Source organism: Callorhinchus milii, unplaced genomic scaffold (assembly GCF_018977255.1).
Source record: "Callorhinchus milii isolate IMCB2004 unplaced genomic scaffold, IMCB_Cmil_1.0 Scaffold20, whole genome shotgun sequence".
NCBI classification, from domain to species: domain Eukaryota; kingdom Metazoa; phylum Chordata; class Chondrichthyes; order Chimaeriformes; family Callorhinchidae; genus Callorhinchus; species Callorhinchus milii.
The window spans coordinates 11295516-11308910 of NW_024704761.1; the positions used below are offsets into that span (position 1 = coordinate 11295516).

The following is a 13395-nucleotide window of genomic DNA, read 5'->3' on the forward strand; positions in this document are numbered from 1 at the left end:
GATCCTCTGGGGGATGGGGAGCAGTGGAGGCGAGCGAGGGCGAGGGTGGGAGTGATGTGGTCGCGAAGCCTGGTGCGGGACAGTACACGAGCTGCAGAGTTCTGAATGACCTGCAGTGTGGAGGGAGGTGCCGGGAAGGCCGGCGAGGAGAGAGTTCCCATAGTCCAGCCTTGAGGTGATAAAGGCGTGGACCAGGGTTTCAGCAGCGTGAGGGGTGAGGTAGTGCCGTAGTCTGGCGATGTTCCGGAGGTGATGGAAGGCGGTGCCAGTTGTGGTGCGGATATGAGGAAGAAAGGACAGCTCAGGGTCGAACAGAACCCCGAGGTTCCTGATGGCTTTGAGAGGTGGAGAGTGCAGCCTTGGATGCTGATGGTGTCAGCGCCTGAGGTGCGGAGGCGCTGACGGAGCCAATCAGGAGGGCCTCAGTTTTGCGCACGTTGAGCTGAAGAAAGTTGTCTCTCGTCCAGGACTCGATGTCGGACAGACAGCTGTCAGGACATCGGTGGTCGTGGAGTTGAGGGTAGAGGAGGAAAGGTAGAGTTGGGTGTCATCCGCATACATGTGGAAGTTAACCCCATGTCTGCGGATGATGTCACCACAGGGGGAGCATATAGAGGGTGAAGAGGAGGGGACCGAGGACAGAGCCCTGAGGGACACCACACGAGACAGTGCGGGGGGTGGAGGAAAAGCCGTTTGTGGAAACAAAATGAAGACGGTGGGAGAGGTACGACCTAAACCACTCAAGGACAGGGCCTTGAAGATTGAGGTGGGAGGACAAGCGGTGGAGGAGGATAGTGTGGTCGACCGTATCGAATGCGGCCAATAGGTCGAGGAGGACGAGGAGGCAGAGGGAGCCCTGGTCGCAGATGGTCAAGATGTCATTCGTCACCTTGACCAGGGCAGTTTCTGTGCTATGGGCAGCACGGAAACCTGACTGAAGGGGTTCGAATAATGAATGGGTGGAGAGGAAAGAGCGCAGCTGGGAGGCGACGTCTCAAAGCGCTTAACAGAATATACTGTAAAGTGAATTGACTGTATATTTTGGGGGCAAAACGCAGCAGCCAATTGCTCACAGCAACGTCCCACAAATAGTTATGGATTGAAGTGATCAATTTATTATTTTTTGTTTGAAGGTATTATAACCCCAGGAAAAGTGATGCGCCAATCGACTAACAGCCGGGTTCTTACTGCTAGGTAAACAGAGGCATGTGGAGTATGGAAATTTGCCCAACTAAGCGCCCCACCCTGGAATCGAACCCAGGTCCTCTCACTTGTGAGGCGAGCGCTCTAACCACTGAGCTACAAGACTCCGTAATGTCTGTATTCCTTGGAGGAGCCAAATAGAAAGCCTAGTTACTGGCTCTGAAATCCAATACTTGGAAAATTTGAAACTACACAAATCCCAGGATTAGCTCCTTTCGATTCAGTTAGCATTATAAACCCGAATCCTTCACAAGTATACACATCTGTCGTGCTGAAGACCGTGGAATATATATTAAAAAAATTGGTCACTCAATCCAAAGGCTGGGGGCAGTTGGCTGCTACGTTTCGCCCACAAAAATATACTTTACAACATATTCTGTGACGCTCTTTGAGGCATCTCAACAGGGTGATAAAACACAATATCAAATTCAAGAATTATTATTAATAAATATATTAAAGCTACAAACCATCGAACAATGGGCGAGAAGGTTTGGGGGTTCAAGCTTGAACTGGTTTGTCAGGGATACCGTTCTTTGATTGAGACAATGCAAACCAAGTCCACTGCTCAGTTGGTTATTAAAGATCTCATGATAGTATTCTCAAAGAGAAGAGACTTTCCTCCCAGTGTCCTGGCCAGCAATCTTCCAGGTTAATTGGTTATGCACATAATGGCTTTTGCTGTTTGCAAAAGGGCTGCTGTGTTTGCCTTTAACAGTGTTCCCTACGGTTCACTTGGGAAGCCTTAAGACATTTGAAGGTGACAGAGTGCTATAAGAATGCAAGTTCATTCTCTTCTCAGTCTGCGCCAGGCAGCCTGGAATGTGCAATCAGTGCCAATGCCCTGGTGTAATGTCCAGCTGTGTAAAATGCTGTGCATCAAGTTACAACAGAGAGAGTAAAAAAACACACTTCATAAATAATCGGGGGTGACAGAGGTGCAGAAGTTTTAAATGCTTTATTCAGCAGCCACAGTGTATGCATGGTCTGGCCAGACAGGCCCTTGTGTTTCTGACACCCAGACTCTCCTCGGTTTGACTGCCACACGTACAGTAATGTTGGGCTGTGTCAAAAACACGCAATTCCCCAGTGATCCATTGGAGGCGCCGTTCAGCAGTCTTGTCAGTCTGGCTCAACCAATAGCACTTACACGTCTGGGTCAAAGATTACAGGTCCATGTGCTACGCCATTATTGCTTTGACCTCCCAGCCCAGCCTGGCACTTCAGCACAGTGACCTGGGAGTGCCGTGTGCTCAGAGGTACCGTCCTTGCCATGAGACATTGAACAAAAGGCTGTGGATGTTGATCCATTCACATCCTCAAGACTGAGGTAGATAGCGATTTGTTAAGTCAGGGTATTAAGGGCTATGGGGCACGGGCGGGTAATTAGCCATGGGGTACAGATCAGCCATGATCATATAGAACGGAGGAACAAGCTTGAGGGGCTGAATGATCTCCTCCTGTTCCTATGTTTCGATGTTTCTAAATGTCCAGTGGGTTTTGAAGCTCCTCGAAGAGGGACATTGTCCCTGGCTGAATGCAGAGCGGAGCCGGGTTAGATTCTGACCCACGTGTGCAGCCTGGAGCAGGGGAATCATAGCGCTCCTGAAACCCTCTCTCCCCCTCCCCCCACCTTCCCTCCTCCAGGGGCTGTGGGGAATCTTAATGCAAAAACACGGCCCATGCCCAACAGTCAAGCCTGGGTTGGGGGTGTGTGTGTGTGGGTTGGGACGAGGGGTATAGCTGAAGAAGCTGGGTGGAGAGGGAAGGTGACCGAAAGCACGGCTAAACAGGCAAGTCTTAAGACGCGCTTTAAAAATGGGAGGGCGGGGGTGAGGGAACTGTGAGATGGAGTCCCAGAAAGGCAAAAGGGTAGAAAGGATGAAAGCTTGTCCATTGATGGTGGGGCAGATTGGACAGGCTGCGGGGAGGGGTGGGAGTGGGGGGTGTAGGTATGAGACATGAAGCCAGTGTTCGCTAAGCGGTGAGCAAGGCTGGGCTGGTAGAGTTGCAGGAGGTGACAGAGATGGGGATGGGGTGACCAGTGAATGAAAACAGCGCAAGGTTTGCAGGTAGCAGCTGGCTGGTTGACGCTGATCTTCTTTACCTCTCACAGGTCGTGTGTTTCTGTGATGTGGACGAGGCAAAGATCAAGAAACGGTTCTACACCTACCAGCAATCGAAGGTTCGATCTCCTCTGTAATAAACAATGCATTTTCAGTCTCACCTTTCTCACTCCCAAAAGTACATTTCCCATCAAGAATTAAGTGTGCGTATTATTTATAGAGTGATTTCATAGGAGCAGGAGGAGGCCATTCAGCCCATCGAGCCTGTGTTTCCTGCTTAATGGAACATGGTGCATATTTTAATCCCATTCACCGCCTCTGCTCTATATCCCTTCATTCCCAAAGTGTCCGTCTGTCTGTCTTACTTCCCAACGTCGCAGCTGAATCCACGGCTGTGGATAACACATCCTCACAACAACAGCGACAACAACAACTTGCATTTATACAGCGCCCTTCACACCGGACACCCTGTGTATATAACAACCCTCTGCGTCAAAGTATATTCCCTGATCTCCTCGTTTAGCTCTTATTTTGAAAGTTTGCCCAACTTGTTTCAGGTCACTGCTGTGCAACTTGTCAATTCTCTTTGCTGTTTTAAACACCCCTTTAACCTTCCCTAACAGTGTTAGTGTCATGTGTATGTTTGTGTGACACTCTCGACTTCAAGTCAGAAGCTTGTGGATTCAAGGCCCCACGTCGGAACGTGGAACTCATATAGTCTGGGCTGACATTCAGTAATGGGGGTTTGCTGCACTGTTGGAGGTTCTGGATGAGATGTTAAACGAGGAGCCTGTTTAGGTGGGCTTTAAAGATCCCCTGATGCTGGTCGAAAAGAGAAGGAAGTTTCACTTTACAGTATTAATAATAATAATCTTTGCATTTGTTTATAGGGTCTTAGCATGTCGTTGAGATGTCTCGAAGCGCTTCACAGAATATAACGCAAAGTGGATTGACTGTGTATCTTGTGAAGCACTTTGAAATATCTTCCCAAAGTGAAGGGCATTCTATCAAATGTATTATTTATAGAGCTGTTCGACGCTCAATCCTGGACTTATCCCATATTCCCATATCATGCTCATAACTGCTGCTGTTTGTTACAGGAAAAGCCCAAACCTACAATTCCCATCAAGCATTTCACAGACGCCAGCCCCCCATTCATCATCTGTGTGAAGCTGGTGAGTGAGATACAATTGTTTTCGTAGTTACTTAACAAACGTTCACCATAGTTGTGTATGTGGGGTGTGTGGTGGGGGGAGTAGGGAGTGGGGGGGGGGGGGGGAGAGGAGAAAATGCGGTGTGTCATATAATAACAACAACAACAAATTAGATTTACACAGCGCCGTTCACAGGGACGTCCCAAGGCGCTTGGCAGTCAAGCATTTGGATCCGAGTTGGGATTAGGAGGAGTGGAGGGCAGGGAGGGTAGAGGGTAGAGGGTGGCCGAAGGCACAGTCAAGGAGGCGGGTCCTGAGACGTGACTTAAAGGAGGCATTTCTCTCTACACCACCCCAGTAACACACCTCCTAAATAATAGTCTGAAATAGATCATCTCTCCCTGTCTGCCTGTTCAGGTGGAAGTTTATGATCCTGTGGCACTACTTGAAAAGAGAAGGGACTTTCTCCTGGTTTCCTGGTCAACAATTCCCCTGATTAGATTGGCCGTTTACTTCATACCTGTTCTGGTACGTTGCTGTGCACAGATTGGCCGCCGTATTCATCCGTGAATACTCAGTAACAACATTTTGCAGTTAGTATATCCTGTGAAGCGCTTTGAGACATTTTCCTGACATGAAAGGCGCTAAGTCAAATGCACGGATAATTATTAGTAGCAGCCATTTTGTTTCAGCTCTCGATTGTATCATCTTGTGAGGTGCAGTTCCCGACATCAAACCAGGGCCGATTTAACAATTAATTCAACACTTGCCGAGGATCCTGCAAACATCCCACTTGGTTATTGGGAACGCCATTTACTGATACTCCTGGAGAACATCTACGTTCAGAGCAGACCTAAATCTGCATTTCAGAGCTTTAGTGGAGTCCTTTAGATCTCCCTGCTTCCTCCCCCTCCCCACCCCGAGCCTCAGCTCGGGTCCGTAACTCTGTCTGTCCAGCGCCTTGGGACGTCCTCCCGACGTGAAAGGCACTATACAAATGTAATTTTGTTGTTGTTGTTGTCCTGTAGCTGAGTGGTTACAGCACTCGCCTCGCAAGCAAGAAGCGCTTTGAGATGTCTTGAAGACATGATAAGACACTGTGTCAAATGCAAAGGTTATTAATATAATATTATTAATATAAGATTATATAATATAATTATTAATATAATTAATAATCAGCCAGTGAGAGTTCTTTTGAACCAGAGGACTGAGATGCACCCAAAGCTATATATGGCGTCTGAGTCAATGTCTGCCACAAAATGGGATCTCCCTTTATAATCATTTATTTCCAAAGATACTACATCTAACCCAACACATTTCAGCTCAAAAATGCCTTAGAATTGAAGCTTTAATGGTGGGCAGGAAAGAAAAAAATGTCCCATTTTATCAATTAAAAGGTTTCCTTTATTGTGCACATTAAACATAAAAGCTTAAAGGTGGGGGGGGGAGAGTCTGAGCCAAAATATAGAAACTTTTTTTTAATAAAGATTGAAATACGACTCCCCAAGAAACCAATGCAGTTTCTGTTGATCAGCAACAGGAAGGTATTAAACACCCGGCCACACATTGAGTTAAGTTGTGATGTTTGCACAAAAATCAAGCGTCTCTTTCGAACTCGAGGGGGCAACTGTTTATCTGTGCACACGTGGAGCGGAACCACAATCAGGGCCCCAAACAGAGCAGGAAAGGATTGGAATTGGTTCCAGTCTGAACAGGAAACCATTGTTTGATTGATCTAAAGTGACCAGATGTGGCAAACGTACGCAGAAATTGATTGCATCTGTCAATAACTAAGCTGCTTCATCGCCGTCTAATTAAAGCCTTTAAAGAAGTGCCGTGAACTTGATTCCCGGGTTAATTTGAATTGCACAATCCAGCTGCTGTTCAGCACGGCCTCCCTTGACACGTCCTCGCTCATTTACACAATGGCGGGGCCAGCGAAGAAACAGCAGAGAAACAGCCTGGAGCTCAACAGCCACAGCGAGGAGTCACGATACTGCAGGTGTGCAGATAAAAGCCAGCTCCTGTCATTGAGGGTTTATTAGAGGGTTGGGCTGTGACCTGAAGTATCTAATGTGTCACCTTACTTTAACCAGCAGCGTGAGTGCCAAAGCCGAAGTGAGGAGATTAACACTGGGTTTATTGAAATCTTGTGGTTTAGCTGAACATTCTCAGCCCAGGTCCCTCAGCTCTGAATCAATTCAATCCTCTTTTGTTCCAGAAACTTTATAAAGTTCCAGTAGGAGATTAACAGCTGACACAAAAGGGTGTTGTGTGACAGGAGATAAAAAATAACAATAATCCTTGCGTTTGATACCGCGCCTTATCACGTCTTCGAGACGTCTCAAAGTGCTTCACAGAATAAATACACTGTGAAGTGAATTGACTATGTTTTGTGGGTGAAACGCGGCAGCCAACTGCGCAAAGCAGCGTCCCACAAACAGTCGTGGATTGAAGTGATCAAATTGTGATTGTTTTTTTTTCTTGAGGGATTACTATCAGGTGTGTGGAGTAGGGAAACTTGCCCAGGGTTTACGGTGCCAGGAATCGAACCCAGGTCCCTCGCTTGCGAGGCGAGTGCTGAGCTACATGACTCATCGATGGGTCTGCGCATGTGTGTGCAGTCTCGTTGAGATTTCAACTGCTTACGAAAACGTATCTGTCAGCCCCCTTTGCAAAAGGCCTCTGTGTTACTTTGGGACTCGGACACAGATGAACATTAATGAGCAAGATTCACAGACTCGTGCAAGACAGTAAACATTGCAGGTGTCTCCGAGTGGCAGCCCAGATCTTACAGAGTCCTGTAGCTCAGCGGTTAGAGCACTCGCTTTGCAAGTGAGAGACCTGAGTTCAATTCCAGGCAGAGGGCGAAACCTTGGGCAAGTTTCCTTACTCCACACAGAGCCTAATAATAATCCCTCCAAAACCAAACAATAATAAATTGGTCATTTTCAATCTACGACTGTTTGTGGGACATTGTTGTGCACAATTGGCTGCCGCGTTCGCCCACAAATATACAGTCAATTCACTTTACAGTGTGTTCTGTGAAGAGCTTTGGGACGTCCTCCCGACGTGAAAAGCGCTATATCAAATGCAAGGATTATTATTATTATTATTACTTAGAGAGTACTCAGGGTATGCACCTGGGCCGATCATTGGCGAATGAAGTTCAGTCATGATATGTTCAAGACGCTGCATTTAGGACGCAAAACATACCAGGCACGTGTACCTCATGTACAAGATTGCATCGTTGGGGAGGTTGACTCTCTTCTCCTCGTGTCTAAACAAGGGAAACAGGTGCAGAGCTCTGTTGCCAAACAAGTTGAGTTCAGATCCCGGACATCGTGTTTAACGCTGTAATAATAAATATCTTTACAATAATCCAAACATTTTATAAAGGGCCTCTCACATCCGTATGTTGTCTCAAAGCGTTTCACAGGATTTTTACTGTAAAGGATAGTTAGCGACTGGGTATAATGTGGGAGATGGTGCTCTGACCAAATCACACCTGGAGTACTGAGCACATCTGGTCATTGTGACGTAAAGAGACTCCTAGAGGCAAAGCACAGAAAAGCAAAGAGGCTGATCCCAAGAGTTAGAGGGAGGAGCTGTGAGGAAGGACTGGATCATCTCTGCTAAATCATACAAGAGAACAAAGGCCAGGTGCCCACGGGCACTTCACCCCAAGTTACCTTGTGGGTGAGTGCCATCTTACAAGGTATCACAGCTAAGCCCAATCCTCACCCACTCATTGTTTCATCAAAGAGATCATCTGGAGCAGAGCTGGCTTTACCCTCCATAGCCCATAGCGATAATCACTCCCGTACGAGGGGACAGGATGGATGCACCAAGAGCGTAAGAACTAGTTAGTGCAGTTCCACTGACTTGTGTCTAACGTCTTAGCCAAGTCAGCATAATGCCAGGCTCCTGTCTGACCGAGCGGAGACATTGCTTGTCAGGACAAGTCACTCTGGAAGGATGTGTGTGCATGTGTATCACTTCCTGGGGAGCTTCAATTCATGATAACATGAAGCATCGCAGAGCTACTGTTCAGCTACTTGACCTGTGAACTGGTTGGACAGTTTTTTGTGTAGTTTTGCCTTGTGAGCCCAGACGTGTTTACAAAGCTCTCACATTTCGGGATCTGCAAGGGCTGTGCATTGTGTTGTCAGCAACAGAGGCCATGCTGGTCACATTCTCACCTTTGGCTCAGAAGTTTGGAAGCTTGAGCTCTCCTCCCCCCCCCCCCCCCACCTGGAGGACTTGAGCTCACAGTATAGACACATGGTCTAGCCCAGTGCTGGGGGGAGAGCACGCTTTGTCAGGGGCGGTGTCTTTTGGGTGATTCTTTTAAGAAGCAGCAATATTTCTTCAGTCATAACAGACACCCCACCTCAAATCATTTGGACACCACCTATATCACTGCTCAGCAGGCAACCTTGTCCCCGTTTAGGTCTCCTGAAAAGTTACCCGACGTGAAGACTCTACATAAATCCAAGTTGTTGTCGTCGTGTCCCGTGCAGTTTAGCGATGTGCAAGATGTGCGGGAATACAGACATGTAACGTGATGTTTATGTGGACGCACGGAGCATGCGGTTTAGAGGCACGTACACCCGTGTAACGTGATGTTACAGGCGTGAACCGTGCATGTAACGTGTAAAGGCGAAGCTCGCTGGTGTGAAACGTGCCAACACGGCGTGCAGGGTAACGTTGACAGAAGTGTAACTGCATGAACATTAAGCAGATATGATTACTGTTTTACATTTTTCCTTGACTTAATGGATAATGTTCCAAACTCTTAATTATATATATATAGAGCGAGAGAGAGCTGTTACGACAGGTTTGACAAGGAGTTAGACAATGGTGAAAGACAGCCTGACGATTCCCCCTAATAGAGCCCCAGCATTATCTCTTTTTATGCAAATCCTGTCAAATAGTTGGAAGTTTGCTCTGGATCGCTCTTGCTGAAGCCAAATGTGTCCCTGGTTTATATTGTTAAAAATAACACTCCCCGTTCAACAATATCACGGAATCAATGCAAAGCACTTGAAAACTGAGATTTCCTGAGACAGTTAGCGAGTTGGAGTCTCGTTGGTAATCAAAACCAAGGATCAAATTCGCCCTCCCAACTTCCCCCCAAACCGCCACCCCCCCAGACTCCCTTCCCCCCACACCCGCTCCTCCACACACTCCCTCCCCCCACGCTCCTCAAACTCCCTCCCTCCCCCACACAACCCCCCCCCAAACCACCCCCACACCGCGTCCCCACACCCCTTCGCCCCAAACCCCCTTCCCTCCAAACACCCCCTCCACCGCACCCCTTCCCCATACCCGCTCCCCACACCCCTCCCCCACACACCCTCTCCCCACCCCCTCCCACCACAAGCCCTCCCCCCGAAACGCAGTGAGAATGAAGCTGATCCATAATCACAAGGGGGGTCTATTTCCTACAAACTACCAACCAGTTTTATTATTATTACATTTTAATTTGTCAAGTTTCAGGGTTTTCTGCTTTTCCAATTCTTTCTGAAAGAGAACCATTCAACACGGCCGTTCCTGGCAACGAGAACAGCCAAGAAGCAGCTTTACTGCTCATGTATGTGCAGTGTCTGGAGACTATCCTGGTTTGCTTTCCCCCCCCACGTCTTTCTCAACCACTGAGGATGGAACAAACGTTTGATCGAAATTGGCGCGGTGCCAAGTTTCGAGTTAGAGATTAAGACTGAGCAGATGATGGTGACTGGGTGGGATTGAGCTGGACATAATAATAATAATCCTTGCATTTGATACAGCTCCTGTACACTGTCAAGTGAATTGGCTGTATATTTGGTGGGCGAAATACAGCAGCTAATTGCACACAGCCGTGTCCCACAAATAGATATGAGTGGCCAAATTATTATTATTATTTTTTGGAGGGCTTCTCACCCCTGGACAGCGATCTGCCAATCAACTACAACTTATTTATTGCTGGGTAAACAGAGCATATGAAATAAGGAAATTTACCTAAGGTTTCGCCCTGACCCACCCGGGTCCTCTCGCTTGTGAAGGGAGCGCGCTAACCACTACGCTACGAGATTAAGCCCGAGTTGATGATGGTGACAGAGTAGGGTTGGAGGTGACATGTCTGCTGTTAATACTGATTCCTTTGGCAGGACATGACAGGAGGCGGGTTTGAAGAGAACTTGAATTCCCTGAACCTAAAGGAGGGAATAGACTACCATCACTTCAGCTGAGGACCTGCCTTCACCATGAGCTCCACGAGACGGGACGATTCTCATTGCTATGATTGCCGGGGACACTGAAGGATGATATAAACCTGAGAGCAGCAGTGCCTGGGAGTGCATTTCCAAATCACAGGGCAATTGATAAATAACCCGCTTGCATTTGGCGTAGCGTCTTTCACGACAGGAGGACGTCTCAAACCCCTTCGCAAGTAACTGTTGTGCATTTATTCGAGAGTGAACATCCACTTGAGCGGGTGCATGTGAATGTTACTCACAGAGTCTCAGGATTTCAGAAGGACCCTGAGGTGCGAATGAGAATTCCTTTCGGGACACACGTCATAGCAACCGCAGGATCTCCTCCCTGATACCGACACAGTGGACCTCGTTCGTTCAAGAGTTTGCCGATGCGTCCGACCAGTGCAATGTGTGTTTTTTTAACACGGCTGTTGGACTGAGGTGATCTGATCAGCGCTAACGTGGACTCAGCACATGTTGAGGTGTAAGATGCTGAAATCTGTTATCATCCTCGGGGTTGGGTTATCAATGTACATTACAAGAACAAGACTAGCAACAAAATTACACTTAAATTTATAAGGTGAACAAAGGGAAACTATTCCCACTGGCGGGTGGGTCGGTAACCCGAGGACATCGATTTAAAATAGTTGTTAAAAGAAACAGAGGGGAGGTGAGGAGAAATATTTTCACAGCGAGTTGTTGGGATCTGGAATGCATTGCCTGACAGAGTGGTGGGAACCGATTCAATAACAACCTTTAAGACAGACGTAGATAATTATTTGGGGAGGACAAGTTTGCAGGGCTATGGGGAGAGAGCGGGGGAGTGGGGTTGAATTGGAAGCTCTTTTCAAAGAGCGGCACAGACACGATGGGCTGAATGGCCTGCTCCTGTGCTGTATAATTCTATGATTGTATGATGAGCGCCTTTCATGCTGGAAGGACAACCCAAGGCACCAAAATACAGTGAACAGATGGAGGTAAGGATTTTTTGGGTTGACTTTCTCTCTCCTTTATCATCTTATGTAATAATAATAATAAACCCAGTGTTTGATACAGCGCCTCATCACGTCTTCGAGACGTCTCAAAGTGTTTCACAGATATACTGTAAAGTGAATTGACTATGTTTTGTGGGCAAAATGTGGCAGCCAAATGCGCACAGCAGCGTCCCACAAACAGTCGGGGATTGACTGACCAAATTATTATTATTCTTTATGGGATTATTAGCCCTGGAAAAGCAATCCGCCAATCGACTAACAACTGGGTTCCCACTTACTGCGTGTGGAGTAAGGAAACTTGTCCAATATTTCACGCTACCAGGAATTGAACTCAGGTCCTCTCAGTTGCAAGGCAAGTGCTTTAACCACTGAGCTATGTACCTCTATCAGGTGCTCTCTGAGACTCTTTTTCAAGACAGAAGAGTCTTAGTTTATCCAGTTTATGCTCAGGGTCATAGCCAATCCCTCTGAAACTGGGCATCATCCCTCTCTGCAGTGCTTCAAGGGCTTGTGTTGCCACTTTATGTAGCAGTGATCAGTCCATTAGTCATTGTCATCTGCCTAAACCACAGCACTGCTCAGCATAACTTCTAGGAATCAGGGATTTGGAAAAGTTTTATTCTTATTAATATTAATAATAATCCTTACTTTTGATTTAGTGCCTTTCATGTCAGGAGAACATCTCAAAACATTACACAGGGTTTCCTGTCAAGTGTAGTAACTGCCTGTCTTGTAGCAAAATTTGGGGGGCAAAATTACACTACAATAAATTCCTCTGGTTATTAAATTAGACGAAAGGAAACAAATCCGGACTAAAATAAATGTCTATGGAATAGTTTGCATAATGTGAAAAGGGTTTTGCAAGGTTCTAACATTCCGAGTAACTCCGTGTTCCTGTGCTATTTCACTGACTTATGTTCAATCAGCTACATTGGGCGTATGTTACTTTAAGCAAAATGTGATCAGACAAAACCTTCCACTCGAGAAGATTTGGAAAGATCAAGCGGCAAGAACAGTGTTAAAAGTAGTTGGTTGGCGTATAGGAGACTCCGGGTTCTTGTTTGAGCCTGCACAGCCTTCGGGCATTTGGATCAAATGTGACCAAACCCAAAGTCATGTGCAAGATCGTTGCTTGTAAGCTATTTCTTTCTGAGTATATCACTGAGTCAGGCCTTAGGAAAGTTGTACACGTCTCTGTCTCTGGTTCTGGTCTGCAGGTTTGGTGATTTACTGCGTATTGGTTTTGGAATCCCTTTTGATGAATTATTGACCATTATTCGGCAGATGGGTGGCCTAAGATTAATTGCTCGCAGTATTGGCCAACAGTGTCTTCGCTTACTGTCAACATTGAGTGCTGTAGATCTATAGAGATTCTGTTTGTCATTTTCCTTTGGTATGGAGTGTTAAATCATCATTATAGATGCTTGAGCACAGCTTTGACGTGATGTGGATTGAGCAGTTCAGAAAATAAATGAGCGTATCACTCCTCCGACAGTGTGTGAACTGCCCTTGTGCAGATTTTCAGGATAAGTGACCTCTTTTTGGTCAGCTTTTATTTATATTTACTGCCACCCCTCGGAGACTCCAGCCTCACCCTTATTGGTGCTCTTGTCTCCTTCACCGCTGCTTTCTGAATTCTCTCCCTGCCGACACGATGGCACCAAACGTCAGTTGGAGGTATCGCCCTCCCTGAAATCTGCGACTGGCAGGAATATCGGAAGTGACTAGTCCGAAAATCAAT

General features: G+C 46.8%; 1 protein-coding gene across 2 annotated transcripts in view; it reads left to right on the forward strand.

Moving 5' to 3' along the window:
* Window positions 1-11280, forward strand: part of b3gntl1 (UDP-GlcNAc:betaGal beta-1,3-N-acetylglucosaminyltransferase-like 1) — an 87003-nt gene extending 75723 nt beyond the window's left edge. For both annotated transcript variants that reach the window (XM_042342529.1, XM_042342528.1), the window contains exons 11-13: window positions 3317-3385; window positions 4367-4441; window positions 10573-11280. In XM_042342529.1, the coding sequence (XP_042198463.1) occupies window positions 3317-3385; window positions 4367-4441; window positions 10573-10653 (225 nt within the window). In that variant the 3' untranslated portion in view covers window positions 10654-11280. The remainder of the gene's footprint in view (window positions 1-3316; window positions 3386-4366; window positions 4442-10572) is intronic.
* Window positions 11281-13395: the final 2115 nt, after the last annotated feature.